Raw genomic sequence first — 16056 nt, 5'->3', positions numbered from 1 at the left:
TACAGACTGCATAGCCTTGCTATTGAGAGGCCACCATAGCCTGTCTTCTGAGAGCCAGGTTTGCCTATGTGCACACTGCCCACAAAATGAGGTGGAAACTGAGCTGCATTTCCTAACCTCCTGCCAAATGTATTAGAGATACATATTTCCCACAGATCACACAGACCTACAAAGAATTGGAAAACAAATCAAACATTGATTAACACTCATATCTGCCTTGGTAAGCCTACACGAAAAACAGCCCTTATTTGAAGTGTTTCTAAAATCCCCTATGGGAAAATGAATGGTGTAAAATGAATGGAACCATTTTCCTGTTTAATTTTTCTCCACGTCTCTGGCCTGTTTAATTATTATTATTATTTTTTTTTACAGTATACATATTTAATCTAGAGCTATGCTCATCTTGATTTGAAAAAGAGACCCCCAAAAGGTTGCAGGGGATGAATTAACGGGTAATGAACTTTGGCTGTATCTTCTGTTTTTAATTCCCTATATGGTAAATGTTCTTTAATGGTAACAAAAGGGAGAAAGTTGTGTTGAGCAGGATGAGAATAGGTCGTACAGGAAGGCCAGAAACTACCTGCCCTTCAGGACACCTACAGAACCCGATGTCACAGGAAGGCCAAAAAGATCATCAAGGACAACAACCACCCGAGCCACTGCCTGTTCACCCCGCTACCATCCAGAAAGCAAGGCCAGTACAGGTGCATCAAAGCTGGGGCTGAGAAACTGAAAAATAGCTTATATCTCAAGCCCAATCAGACTGTTAAACAGCCACCACTAGCACAGTGAGGCTGCTGCCTACATACAGACTTGAAATGGATCGCTAGTCACTTTAATAATGTAATTTTAATAATGTTTACATATCTGGCATTTCTCATCTCATATGTGTATACTGTATTTTATACCATCTATTGCATCTTGCCTATGCCGCTCGATCATTGCTCATCCATATATTTATGCATTCTTATTCCTTTACTTAGATTTGTATATATTAGGTAGTTGTTGTGGAATTGTTAGATATTGCTGCACTGTTGGAACAAGCATTTCGCTACACTTGCAATAACATCTGCTAACCATGTGTACGTGACCAATAAAATGTGTTTTGATTTGATTTAACTTCTTTAAAATGTATATGAAAACATGATACTGGAATGTGTGTGGTAGAGGAAACTGTTGAGCATTGTTTACGCTATGATTTAGATCGGGGCTTTATTTTATTAGAAATACAGGAGTTAATGGGTAACATACAGTAAGTGGGGGTAGGTAGGCTGGGACTGGCCTCACACTCCAGTACAGTAAGTGGCAGTGTATTCACCTTTCAGTTGGTTGCGATCCGCAAAACATGTTCAAAGAAGAAGTAGCACCTAATTTCCTGTTCCTTAAACACGGATCCGTAGTGACAGCAAAATAACAATACATTCTCTCAACTATCCCTTTCCTCCATAAAATGTCTAAACTACAGCAGATCAATGTATTTCTCAACGAAAAATTAACATCAGTTCCTTTGGAGATATCAGTGTTAGTAAAAAAAACGATCGCAGAGCACCAGGAAGAAATCTCCCGTTTGAAACGGGCGAATGCACGTCTACGAAGACTGCTGGATTTGGTTTTCAAACCAGAGATAAAGTTGCATAGATTAGCAGGTTTGTGACTACGTCTCTCTATTTGACATTCATTTGACATTGTAGCCTAATTATAGTCTTTTAAATTTGAGGGGCTTTGAGTAATACATAATTTCGCCTAGTCATACAGATTTGCGGCCAAATTACAATTCCGTCCGGCAGACGGCGCTATTATTCCTATTACGTAGATTAGCCTGCTACATACATTCCAATTGGATGCAGATGACAGACTCGTTGTCCCTCGGCGCCGGCTCGTACATAAAACATCCCCCATTTAAGCTGCAAGGTGTCGACTTCCTGCTTAAATAGCAACAAATGATTGGAACCCCAGGAGCTAGTACTTGATTGCATAGCTTTTGGCCAAAATAACGAGAAGCTTTCAGTTTTTAGATTATGCACGTTACAGCCTTCTGGTCTGCGAACATCAAAACGCAAGCGTCTCATATGGAACGTGTGAGCGCCACCTGCAAGATGTTTGTTGGTCGCATGAGTCCGTGGCTCTGTTCAAGGGTGTCAAGTGTGCCAAAGACTGGATATACTGATAAGATATGTCTCTCCGCCCAAACAATGGAAGTCGTTGTCCACAAACGGCACGGCGGGCTCTCCTTAATGTATTCCTTTTTTGAATATTCGAGGAGGGTTGTTAACGTCAACCGCCTATATTCAATCAAGAGAAACGCTATGCTACTAAGCTCATGCTATCAATATGCATAACCATCTGCTGGATGGAAAGAGATTTTCCATAGAGTTGGGCCTTTCGCCTCGTCTCTGGTCCAAGGCGTTACGTTAACCATTGTTACTTGTGAAGCTAGCTCGAGCAAAGATTTGTATAACTAAACCAAGAGACCACAGCCTGTCGTTTCCAATGGGAACAAGCGAGGAGGGGGCAGAGCTAAGCACTAACTAGCAAGAGCCTATTGGCGCGTTCTAGCACCATCTGCATATTTCCGTTAGGAAACGCCGACTCTGAAGTGCGCCTGTCAAATAACTCAATTAGTCTTTGCTCTTCTTCTAAACAAACTATTTTTGAAGACTTTGGCAAAGGATAACGTCTACAAACTTTAGTCCACTCTGTTCAGATTTTAGTTTTAGAAACAAAAAACTATTGAGATCAAGTGTTTCATCGAGAAAATTTGCAGAATCTCGGCCAAAATCCATTTGTTCCATCTTCTCCCACTGCCCACAAGTGGGCTTCCTCACCATATTTGGTGGTGAGTGGAACCGCCAAGCATATGCTTCACATTTATACATCAGGTGAAATATGTGTCTCATTGTTATATCTGTGGCTAGAGTACACACAGAATGATAGAGGTCAAAAGGCCATATTTGCATGGGCAGCGCCATGGAGGGCTTCCACCATTTTAATGTAGTCAACTGGGTGGGAATTTCAACTTCACTGGCTGATCCCTCCTGGTGACCCTGTTGGAGTCATGTCTAACCAGGTCATCAGGATGGATCAGCCAATCATGAAGAAAATGTACTACTTCAATAGCACTGCCCATGCTGTCAGACATTATAAATGGTGCATACTGTAAAACTTAGATTAAACGCTGTCTCATATAGCCACCTGTCCCTTTTAATATGGCACACATTTCAACAAATAAACAGCTGTTTCAAATAAACACCTAGTCTAAATGAATTGTTTTGAGGTTTAAATGTTCGATTTGTTACATTGAGTAATTAAGAAATGACTGGAAAGATGGCTATCGTTCCGTTTTTATTACCAATAAGAAACTGCTAGCCCTTGGCTGCTAACAGCTGAGAACTGCTAGACAACTGGCAAGCACAAAAACAGTCAGCAACTTCAGGAGTACGTCTGATCACCTTCTAGTGGTGAAACTAAAAACTGCCAAAAATGCACAGTCAAAGGAGAATAATTATTCTGTCAAGGAATTTGTTTGTTTTGAAATAGAGGCATACTAAGACAAAACAAACGTAACACTGTGTAAAGGATAACACATCAGTGCAGCAAATTAAGAAATTGATTAAAATGCTGGAAATGACCTTTGCCTCTCCCGAGTCCATAGGGGAGTTGTAGTGATGGGACAAGACTAACTACCAATTGGATTTCACGAAATTGGAGAGAAAAATGGGTAAATGTACAACAAAAAGTGAATGCTGGAATTTTAAAAATTAACTTTGCAAATGAGCAAACGCTGTGTGCATTAAGGAAATAGACACCTGGCTCAAATAGAAGCCGGTCTCTAATAAGCACCTGTTGTTCAGTGATTTAAGCAAATAAAGGGCTATTAATTTACATTTGACGGTATATGAAGATGAGTCCTCTGTCTCTATGGCTAGTACACACTAGCTAGCTAGAGTATACGCTAGCTAGCTGATACACACTAGCTGTAGTACACACTAGCTAGCTGTAGTACACACTAGCTGTAGTACACACGAGCTAGCTAGTACACACCCTTGCTGTTGGTGGTGTTAACACAGAGTTTCTAATCCCAGAAGCGCAACATCTCGAGACTTCTGGGAACACTTGCGAAGCAGACTAGGCTGGCGTTTAGGTTTGGAGAAGTCAATGAGCGAAGTAAAAAAATACTTGTTTTGTTGGTTCTCTCAATCTAAAGGCACAACATTAATTTGAGACAATGTCATAAGAAGTTGAATATGTTATTATTACAACCATGTGAAAGTGGCAAACTGACAACTTTATATCCAAGGAGTGCCTTTGATTTGATGGCCTGCACATGCGAGACGATCGTTAGACTCGATTACGTGTTTCTGTGCATGAGCTTAGCTAGCCAACGTCGCCATGACATTGCCTACAAGCGTGATCGGGGATTTCTATTGTAGAAGCAGTTTCTGCCTATGTTCATACTGTACTGTCTTTGGCGGTAACACACCATCCTCTCTGGCACCATTCGACCTGTCTGAGCTCGTATGCCTCAGAGCGTCTGTGTCCTGAGAAGTTATCTTCTGTAGCCAGACCCTATTGAAGACAACTTGCAGACAAAGGCTTCTCAAAACCATCAATGAGCTTGCTGCACCTTTCTAATAGCAATCTGTCCCAGTCTTCAAAAGCAAACTGCTCTAATTCTTTCATGTTTGAGGGGTGCCCTCCAACTGCTTTTGTGAAAATTAGGGGAATTATCTAAGAAAAGTGCAACGGTGCCAATATACAGTGTACAAAACATTAGGAACACCTGCTCTTTCCATGACAGACGGACCAGGTGAAAGCTATGATCCCCTATTGATGTCACTTAAATCCACATCAATCAGTGTAGATGAAGGGGAGTAGACACGCTAAAAAAATTATTTTTAAATTGAGACATGGATTGTGCTATTTAGAGGGTGAATAGGCAAGACAAAAGATTGAAGTGCCTTTGAACGGGTATGGTAGTAGGTGCCAGGTGCACTGGTTTGAGTGAATCAAGAACTGCAACGATGCTGGGGTTTTCACGCTCAACAGTTTCCCGTGTATATCAAGAATGGTCCACCACCCAAAGCCAACTTGACAACTGTGGGAAGCATTGGAGTCAACATCGGCCAGCATCCCTGTCCATGCCCCGATGAATTGAGGCTGTCTTGATGGCAAATGGGGGTGCTACTCAATATTAGGAAGGTGTTCCTAATGTTTTGTATATTTGGGTGCAACTGTAGCTACTGACTAAAAGAAAATGTGAGATGTTAGCTCTGCTAGCTAGCCGATTATTATCTGCTCAATAATACTGCAATTACAATATATAATTTTGGCAGAAATATTATCAGGAAATGTGGTTTTAGGGTCGTTCCATTTTATTTCCATCACTTTTTGATTTGAACAAAACTTTCCATATATATTTGCCCATGGTGTCTTTTATCCAACATCCAACATTTTCATACTGAAACAGAAGTGGTCAGAAAATGACTATGGACCTGAATGACAAAACATTTAGGAGATAGAGGTGCTCTAAGTTGATCTGGTCAAAAAGTGATCAAAATCAAAGTGATTGTCAATTGTTTTCTATATTTTAGGCCATTAATGAGTACTTTACTGTTGCAGCACACATTTTGATTGCATACTGTATACTGTGTGCAGAGTTACAGTTTCAGGATATACCATTGTACATGCATTCAAGTTAATTCACGCTGAAATTACTATTATGCATGTTTAACCAGCCTGGTCTCAGAGCATTTCATATGATTCTTTACGTTAATCAGAGACACTTCAATTAGTATGATATCTTACATTTTTTTATGCTATGTTTTAATTTGTATGATATGTTACAAATTTGCAAAACGCATGACATGTTACGAATTCCATTTTTTTGTGACAAAGCTAATGTTAACTAGGCTAGGTGTTAAGGGTTGGAGTTAGCTAACCCTAACAGTTTAACCTAACATGCTAAGTAGCTAAAAAGTAGTAAGTAGTTGAAAAGTTGGTAATTAGCTAAACTTGTCTGTGATTAGATTCGAAACTTTGGGTTGCTAGACGATTCCTTTATTGTTTTGGTTTTTTGCCTTAAGTAGTCATCTGTGTTATGTAACCATACCAAACCTCCCGGATGTAGGTTTACTATGTTACGTCTTTTCATCATATTTCATCCTTTCTCCTTACCCCCAGACCTCCAGCTGCTCACTCTCACTGAAGAGGAGGTTAACCCTGAGCAGCAGCACTGTGAGCAGGAATGGAACGCCAATCTGGGGCTGCAGGAGTCTGATGCTGAAGAGTCTATATGGAACTCTATCAATATAACAGTAGAAAACCGGACAAAATCTGATGGCGAGAGCTACAGCGAGTCCGAATCAACCAGTGACTATGAGCCCCCCTCTGACAGTGACAACAGTGAAAGTGATCATGTAAATATGGACAATAGAATACGATTGTCAGGGTTAAAGTCTCTTAAATCAAAGCGAGGAAGAGGACGGCCAAGGAAAGAAACTGGGGCGTTGCCTGATTTAAAATGTGATGTGTGCATAAAATGTTTTGCGACAGCAAGTGGTCTGAGAAGGCATCTGCAAAATTGGCACAGTGAAGAGAGAACAATAGGACTGCCAAGGAAAGAAACCAGTGAGTTGTCGGATCTGAAATGTAACGTTTGCGGAAAATGCTTGGCGACGGCACGTAGTCTGAAAAGGCATCTGCAACTCAGGCACAGCGAAGAGAGACCATACATGTGCGACACATGTGGACAATGTTTCGCCTTGAACCGCTACCTGATCCGGCACATGAAGATTCATGCTGATGAGAGACAACATTGCTGCACCAAATGTGGAAAATGTTTCTTTCACAAAGAAAGTCTGAAAAATCATATGGTTAATATTCACGCAGGCCTGGTTTTTAAATGTGATTTGTGTGGAAAATGCTTGTCAACAAAAGGTCGTCTGAAACTGCATCGGCAAAATCACACTGGGGAGAAATCCCATCCTTGCAAAGACTGTGACAAAGCCTTCGACTGCGAGTCTGGCTTGATAAAGCATATGAGGACTCACACTGGGGAGAAACCATTTCAGTGTAAAGAATGTGGCAAATGCTTCGGCGAGAAGGGAAGCCTGACAAAGCATATGATGACTCACACTCAGGAGAAACCACATCGCTGCAACGAATGTGGCAGATGCTTCAATCTAAAGGGAAACCTGACCGTGCATATGAGGACACATACGGGGGAGGGAGTTCAATGCCATTTGTGTGGAACTTATTTGAAGTTAGCGTCAAGTCTGAAGAGACATCTGCGAACTCACAGAATAAATATTCACAAAGACTAAGAACACGTATCAATGCACTTTGTGTTAAATTGAAGGTAGAAGAAGTATCAAGAGGACAGCTCTCTGATCACTGCTCTTGGTTAAGGGCACAGTCTGCCATTTGGAAATCTGTTCAATGGTCATTTTAAGAGACGTTACACTTTCAAGTTCAAGTTTGTCAGATGTCACGGAGCTAGGTCAGTCCGTGCCTGCGTTCTGACTTGTCATATTGAAACGGTTTAGGCCTATTGGCTTATGAAATGAATGTATTAAATGTTGTGAGGAGAAACGCATGTTAGTTTGTCAGACGCCAACATTCAATTGGTTTTGGGCACGCCAAATATTTGCTTGAAGCTCTGCTAATTTACTTTGTCTAGTCATGCTTTTGCTTATTCATTTTACCATTCAAATGCACATGTTTTGGTTATGTTAAAGGTAGAAATTGTTTGCAAACTTAACCTGGTAAGGGTAATTTGAAAGGAGAATCGTTTGTTCTGCTCTGTCATGCTCCCAGCCTGGTCTCATAGACTAGACGTATTATAGTAAACTAAACTCCTAACTCAGCAAGCCAGCTAGCTAGCATTAGCTGCCTAGCGAAAGTTAAACACACAAAATTTGTAACGAATAGATTTTTGCAAATTCATAACATATTGTACATTTAACAAATTCTCATATTACACAAAATGTATGATGGACATCCACAAAATCAATACATACCATGCGAAACGTAACATACTAAATGGAGTGTTGCGGATTTACATACAGAATATTACAAAATGCTCAGAGACCAGGCTGATGATCTGCTGCATCTGGAGGTGTGTCCAACAGAGAAGCGCAACTTACCCTGTGTTACTGGGTTCTGTAATGTGGAGAAATGTTACACAAATCTATTATATGCTTTATGGAAACACGGTTATTGAAGTGTGTGTGTAATTATGAATTGTCAATGTGATTACCTTATGGTTATTGATCATTTCATTTATGTATTTTGACCATTAATTGTGATCGATCAAAAGTGGTACATTCCAAGTTGAGGCTTGAGGGACTTGTACTTAAACCTTGCCATTTCATTGTTGGCCAGACAGAGACAGGGCTAAGGTTCCATGCTGGCCGTAGGGGACGCACTTTTCACAACACTTTGATACGAAGTGATTTTCGTAGTGGGTTAGGAGAGCATTTTCTCTAACCCTAACTCTTTCCCTAACCTTAAACTCAATCTCCTAACCTGCTGCGGAAAAGTCACGTCAGTGTTGTAAAAAGTTTTTCCCGCTTGCATAAACCAGGCATGATGGAGGCCTGGTTTATTTTGAGCTCTACACTTATTTGATTTGCCCCCAGTTTGTTTCCTCGGCTTGTTATTTTCCATTGTACATATGTAAAGAGTGTACAGTTTGCCAACTACTCTACTTCACTGTAAATAAACATCCGCCCCTTGACATTGCACTGCTACTTCTTGTCTGCTTCCTCCCTGAAACCTCCACCTTCAGGGGAGCCTCCGTTACATCAGACATTATCAGAACTCTAACCAGATGAACCAAGTTTTTGTAGATCTAACTATATGCCTTCACTCCAAATGAATGGAAAATATAACAATCAAATCGAACCAGGAAATTATGGTGCCGATATGTTCCATTCATTTGGGATTGAGGTATATAGCTGGATCTAACACAGCAGATTGCCAGAGATGTTGACATATCTCAACATTAGTCAACTTTTCAGTTCAGTGAAATGTCACTTTAATTTCTAATAAATAGAACGTGTTATGATTGAGTGAGTCAGGACAGCTAGGCTACTGGCATTAGTCTGTTCACAAAGCTCTAATGGTGTGTGATGTGGTAACAATGTTGCTATTTAAGGATTATAAGGTTGAAAACATGTTTTCCTTAGTCTTACACGGTTACTTTATTGGAATAACTTTAATTTGTATCCACTGTAGTTTTGAATCACTGCAGAGTTTCACCTCTTTGGTCACGTTAGTGTGGGTAAAATAAAAACTAAATATTGACAAATAGTGCATCCCACAATGCAGGCGATGTTCAGTAAAATATCAATATCATATGTTCTTACCGGCGACGGTCCTTACCTGTGAGTGTTCTGCTCAAACAACTCGAGGGTGACATGTAATCCAGCACGCAAACAAAACTTGTGGGAGTTGTAGTTCACATGATACTTTTTTTTTCTTTTTTACTTTCTGAGATGTCTTACTGCTTGAGCATCACATATTTTTATAACAGGCATCGACTATAAATGAATCCACATTTTATTTTTTAGATATAGGCCTATCTAAAAATGACCCCGTTTTTCATGAATTTGATTATACAATTTTGAATCCCATTGAAAACAATACGGGACTAGATACCCTCAATGAAAGGGGAAAAGACAGTCATTGTCCCACCGTTTTTGGTACTAGCCCTATTTGTCTCTTTTCAGCATTTTAAGTTTTCATCATATTTCTTCCTTTCTCCTTACCCTCAGACCTCCAGCTGCTCACCCTCACTGAAGAGGAGGTTAACCCTGAGCAGCAGCACTGTGAGCAGGAATGGAACGCCAATCTGGGGCTGCAGGAGTCTGATGCTGAAGAGTCTATATGGAACTCTATCAACATCATAACCGTAGAGAACCGGACAGAATCTGATGGCGAGAGCTACAGCGAGTCCGAATCAACCAGTGACTATGAGCCCCCCTCTGACAGTGACAACAGTGAAAGTGATCAGGTAAATGTGGAGAATAGAATACGATTGTCAGGGTTACAGCCTCTTAAATCAAAGCGAGGAAGAGGACAGCCAAGGAAAGAAACTGGGGCGTTGCCTGATCTGAAATGTGATGTGTGTGGAAAATGCTTGGCGACAGCACGTAGTCTGAAAAGGCATCACCAAAATCGGCATCTTGAGGAGAGACCAAGAGGACGGCCAAGGAAAGAAACCAGTGAGTTGCCTGATCTGAAATGTGACGTTTGCGGAAAATGCTTTGTGACAAGAGGTGGTCTACGAATGCATGAGAAAAATAGGCACAGTGAAGAGCGACCATACATGTGCGACATATGTGGCCAAGGTTTTGTCCTGAACTGCTACCTGATCCGACACATGAAGACTCACACTGAGGAGGGACAACATTGCTGTACCGTATGTGGCAAATGTTTCAATCACAAGAATAACCTGAAAAATCATATGGGTACTCATACAGGGCCGACTTTTAAATGTGATTTGTGTGGAAAATGCTTGACAACAAAAGGAAGTCTGAAACAGCATCAGCAAAATCACACTGGGGAGAAATTGTATCCGTGCAAAGAATGTGACAAATCCTTCAACATTAAGGGAAGCCTGATATTGCATATGAGGACTCATACAGGGGAGAAACCATTTCGATGCAAAGAATGTGGCAAGTGCTTCAGCGACAAGGGAACCCTTACAAAGCATATGATGACTCACACAGAGGAGAAACCACATAGCTGCAACAAATGTGGCAAATGCTTCAGTCTAAAGGGAAACCTGACAGTGCATATGAAGGTTCATACAGGGGAGGGCGTTCAATGTCATTTGTGTGGAACTCACTTGAAGTTAGCATCAAGTCTGAAGAGACATCTACGAACTCACAAAATAAATGCACAATGACTAAGAACACATAACAATGCCCTTTGTGTAAAATGTGTTGCATGGAAGAGACTATTATAAGAGCACATCTCACTGGGCACATACATCTGGTCAACTCTAGTTTTGATTTCAATTAGGTTGAGTTGTCAACTAACATGTAGGGCTTCCGTAAACGTGAAATCAACAAAGCATTTCACAATTGGGTTTAGGTTAATAGTTGGGTGAAAAAAATACAATTCCCTTACATTGATAACTTCTGGCAAATCCAATCAGTTTTCCACATTGATTCAATGTCATCACATTGATTTGTTGCTGTTGAAATGATGTTTGAACAAAGTTGATTCCACCACTTTTTGTCCAATAGGATGTCACTATAACTTTACCGGGTCACTACTGGGACAAGGCAATTTGCTTACTCTAATTACTTTAAACAATGCATAAACCTAAAGTTTTGCAGTATAAATGACTATCATTGATAAACATTTAAATATAAGCAAAAATATGTAAAGTTGAAGTCGGAAGTTTAAATACACTTAGGTTGGAGTCATTAGAACTCGTTTTTCAACCACTTCACACATTTCTTGTTAACAAACTATAGTTTTGCCAAGTCGGTTAGGACATTTACTTTATGCATGACACAAGTCATTTTTCCAACAATTTTTTTACAGACAGATTATTTTGCATAATTCACTGTACCACAATTCCAGTGGGTCAGAAGTTTACAAACACTAAGTTGACTGTGCCTTTAAACAGCTTGGAAAATTCCAGAAAATTATGTCATGGCTTTAGAAGCTTCTGATAGGCTAATTGACATCATTTGAGTCAATTGGAGGTTTACCTGTGGATGTATTTCAAGGCCTACCTTCAAACTCAATGCCTCTTTTCTTGACATCATGGGAAAATCAAAAGAAATCAGCCAAGACCTCAGGAAAGAATTGTTGACCTCCACAAGTCTGGTTCATCCTTGGGAGCAATTTCCAAACGCCTGAAGGTACCACGTTCATCTGTACAAACAATAGTACGAAAGTATAAACACCATGGGACCACACAGCCATCATACTGCTCAGGAAGGAGACGCGTTTTGACTCCTAGAGATGAACATACTTTGGTGCGAAAAGTGCAACAGAACAACAGCAAAGGACCTTGTTAAGATGTTGGAGGAAACGGGTACAAAAGTATCTATATCCACAGTAAAATGAGTCCAATATCGACATAACCTGAATGGCCGCTCAGCAAGGAAGAAGTCACTGCTCCAAAACCGCCATAAAAAAGCTAAACTACGATTTGCAACTGCACGTGGAGCAAAGACTGTACTTTTTGGAGAAATGTCCTCTGGTCTGATGAAACAAAAATAGAACTGTTTGGCCATAATGACCATCATTATGTTTGGAGGAAAAAGGCAGAAGAACACCATCCCAACCGTGAAGCACGGGTGTGGCATCATGTTGTTGGGGTGCTTTGCTGCAGGAGGGACTGGTGCACTTAACAAAATAGATGGCATCATGAGGGAGGAAAATTATGTGGATACATTGAAGCAACATCTCAAGACACCAGTCAGTAAGTTAAAGCTTGGTCACACATGGGTCTTCCAAATGGACAATGACCCTTAGCATACTTCCAAAGTTGTGGCAAAATGGCTTAAGGACAACAAAGTCAAGGTATTGGAGTGGCCATCACAAAGCCTTGACCTCAATCCTTTAGAAAATTTGTGGGCAGAACTGAACAAATGTGTGCAAGCAAGGAGGCCTACAAACCCGACTCAGTTAAATCAGCTCTGTCAGGAGGAATGGGCCAAAATTCACCCAACTTATTGTGTTAAGCTTGTGGAAGGCTAACCAAAACATTTGACCCAAGTTAAACAAATACTACCAAATACTAATTGAGTGTATGTAAACTTCTGACCCAATGGGAATGTGATGAAAGAAATAAAAGCTGAAATAAATCATTCTCTCTACAACTATTCTGACATTTCACATTCTTAAAATAAAGTGGTGATCCTAACTAACCTAAGACAGGGAATTTGTACTAGGATTAAATGTCGGGAATTGTGGAAAAACTGAGTTTAAACGTATTTGGCTAAGGTATATGTAAACTTCCGACTTAAACTGTTTGACGTGTAACTATTTGTAATTTTAAATTTTTTATTTTTTTATGGTTGCAAAGGTGAAGGACTCAAATGCCACTGTAATTTATGAACAACCCAATTTATGATTTAATTGTGAGCTAAGCACAACTATTTTCCGCTGTTATAATCAAAAATTATAACTCCGATATTATTACTCTGCAGTATACAAACAAAAATAATGACCTTTCCTGTCCGTGTATATCATATCATATAAACATTTCCAAACGGATCTTGCGCGATATCTGGACTATGGATTGGACAATTTTTCCCCCACTTTTTTTTGCTGAACGAATTGCTTATTCTGTTCTGCATCTTCTGGACTAATCGGACTGATGACATGTCGTTTTCTACTTTCATTTTTAATAGCTAGTCTGTGGGTGTGCTGTCTTCACTTGATCATTGTGTTGTGGCAAATTATTTTCCTGTACATCAGGAATCGCAAATTGTAGGCTAGTGTATTTGAGGTTTAAAGATGCCTCTAGGATTTGTGATTTGACTTTAAAATGTCAGACTTGATTTTCCCTAACGAATAGTGTGTCAACTCCTATGGAGATTTCCATTAATTTTTATCCACATGTTTCACTTGTCCTGTTGCAGCAGGATTATTTTCCTGCTGTGAGAAACGGGGGCGAATTAGGAAAGTAGATCTGTATGTAGCAGCCCCCCATTATCGTTATGGTGGTTATTGGTTAACATCTGGTCTAGGCCTATAGGACCACGATTTGAGTGGATTTGTTTTTTTAAATATTTTATCTTCCTAATATAGGCAGGTTATGGGGATCTCACAATTAATGTTCTGATGAAATTGATTGCATGGATTATGTAATCTGAAGGGAATATCTCAATTTGGATGGGATACTGTATATTTCTACTATCCTTCTTGTTGTTGTTTCTCGATTTTTGGTATTACTGTCAGTTAGTGTTTTGCCAATGTTGATATCCTTGGTTGGTTTCTGTGTTTTTAATTGTTAGTCATTGTCTCTTTTTTTGCCAGTTGCTCTTTTTTTTGTTTTGTTCTACTTCTAGTTATTGGCCAGTTTTTTTGTTTAGTTGCTATTGACCACTTCTATCAGCTATCGAGGCCAGGGGTTCTTAAACGTTTTCAGCCTGGGACCCAAATTAGAAATTCTGTGTTTTCCTGGGACCCATGTTTACAAAAACATGCAACTATACGTAAATATGGTACATTGCCCTTATGCCTAAAACAAACGCAATATATACAAAAACAAATAACAATGAAATTAAATATCCATGTAGATATCTATTAATGTTCGTTTTCCCCCATTAAAAACATTCTTACATACCTGTCTAGGTTGGAACTGTTGCTGTTAAAATACAATAAATCATTTTCATTCTGAACTGGAATAAACGGATTGATCACATCACACGGATGAATAACAGAACACACACAGGATTTTTGATAGTGCAACCCTAAGTAGCAGTACAGATAAAAAATGATCAGGCCTACTGTACATCTTACTGTAGAAACTATTGTTGGAAAAAAGTAGAAGTTGGAACTGTGACTGTTAATTAAAACCTCTCATGGCTGCGATCCCCGTGCAGGGATCAACATCCGGGGAGATTTCAGAGTGACTAACTAAAAATACGTCGTAACATTAAACATTCTTGAAAATGCAAGTGTCTTACATCCTTCAAAAGATTAGAATCTTGGTAATCAAACTACGTTTTCCGATTTAAAATAGCTATTACAGAGAACAAATGCCATGCTTTTGTTTGAGAAGAGAGCGATCAACAACAACAAACATTTTCCGCCATGACAGTTTTGACACATTCACATCTGAAGGTAAAATTATGACTTACATTCTGATATCTTGCTCATATTTTGAGGGTCCCATATTGAGGGTCCCAGTCATCAAATGAAGTGCCGTTTTCTTTGATAAAATCCATTTTTATAGCCTAAAACGAAACATTTTGTAAACCGTTTGTGTCGTGAATTCCATCTCTATCAACTTTTGACGGAGCATTCAACATAATTACACACACTAAACAATCGTTTATCTAGTCATAGTTGGTTTCATTGCAATCCTCTGGATGTTTGCAACACAGCCAAACTTGATTGTTTTTTTTGCGGGAAGTATTGACCGAAGTGAACTGATTTGAAGACAACGAGCAAAGACCTCATTGCGCACCAATAATATTAGCGAAGCTTCGTTGACTGTATTTCTGCCCAATGACCACTGATCTTCTTGAAATCTAACTGGGTAGATAGCCAATGAGCTGAGGTAAACGCCAGTATGTGATGGTTATGGGTTGGACCACCATCCCTTGTTTGTAAACAAGAACTTCACAAGAACTTAATTCTCGCCATTGACCATCAGACTAGTTGCAGTCACGCTTGTTACGCAAAGCAGTGTTTTGGAAAGTAGTATTTTGGAAGCATTATTTTGGAAAGTGTTTTTTCAACGATTTCATTGAAGACATCATGGCGAATAAATCAGGACAAGAGAAGTCCAAGTCTAAGTATACAGATTTGCACCAGATTATATATAAAAGAGATTGATCGGGAAAGAGAGACAGATTTTTTGTTTGAGGAATCTTTGAGTGAACACAGTTATGATTCAAACATTGAGGAGCTGTTTCTGCAAAGACAGGAGGTACTTCTGGACTGGTAAGTGTCAATGCCATTTTATGAAATATAAATATATATATTTTTGCAATTTGCAATGAAATGTGTGATGAAATGTGTAAAGTACACATTGGCTATAGTGTGTGTGTGTGTGTATGTATGTGTACGACCCATAACCTGTGTTTGTTTGGGTGTGTGTGTGTGTGTGTGTTTGTTTGTTTGTTTGGGTGTGTGTGTATATGTATGTGTATATACAGTGGGGAGAACAAGTATTTGATACACTGCCGATTTTGCAGGTTTTCCTACTTACAAAGCATGTAGAGGTCTGTAATTTTTATCATATGTACACTTCAACTGTGAGAGATGGAATCTAAAACAAAAATCCAGAAAATCACATTGTATGATTTTTAAGTAATTCATTTGCATTTTATTGCATGACATAAGTATTTGATC

The 16056-nt window shown here is 39.5% G+C and overlaps 1 protein-coding gene across 1 annotated transcript; it reads left to right on the top strand.

The window, feature by feature from the left end:
* Positions 1-1377: 1377 nt before the first annotated feature.
* On the top strand, positions 1378-14783 carry LOC135517431 (zinc finger protein 227-like). The gene is made up of 3 exons (XM_064941701.1): positions 1378-1646; positions 6181-6627; positions 9777-14783. The coding sequence occupies exons 1-3, from the start codon at positions 1451-1453 to the stop codon at positions 10910-10912; spliced, it is 1779 nt and encodes a 592-aa protein (XP_064797773.1). The 5' UTR covers positions 1378-1450; the 3' UTR covers positions 10913-14783.
* The last annotated feature ends 1273 nt before the right edge of the window (positions 14784-16056 follow it).

This window comes from Oncorhynchus masou, chromosome 28 (genome assembly GCF_036934945.1).
Source record: "Oncorhynchus masou masou isolate Uvic2021 chromosome 28, UVic_Omas_1.1, whole genome shotgun sequence".
Taxonomy (NCBI): domain Eukaryota; kingdom Metazoa; phylum Chordata; class Actinopteri; order Salmoniformes; family Salmonidae; genus Oncorhynchus; species Oncorhynchus masou.
The sequence above is the reverse complement of the archived record's forward strand: the minus strand, read 5'-3'. Positions and strand labels throughout refer to the sequence as shown.

Excerpts from the sequence above, each read along its gene's own strand:
- LOC135517431 (XM_064941701.1), top strand. The coding sequence starts at position 1,451 with ATGTCTAAACTACAGCAGATCAATGTATTTCTCAACGAAAAATTAACA. Across the intron at positions 1,647-6,180 it reads AAAGTTGCATAGATTAGCAG|ACCTCCAGCTGCTCACTCTC; the intron begins GTTTGTGACTAC and ends CCTTACCCCCAG. Across the intron at positions 6,628-9,776 it reads ACTGCCAAGGAAAGAAACCA|ACCTCCAGCTGCTCACCCTC; the intron begins GTGAGTTGTCGG and ends CCTTACCCTCAG.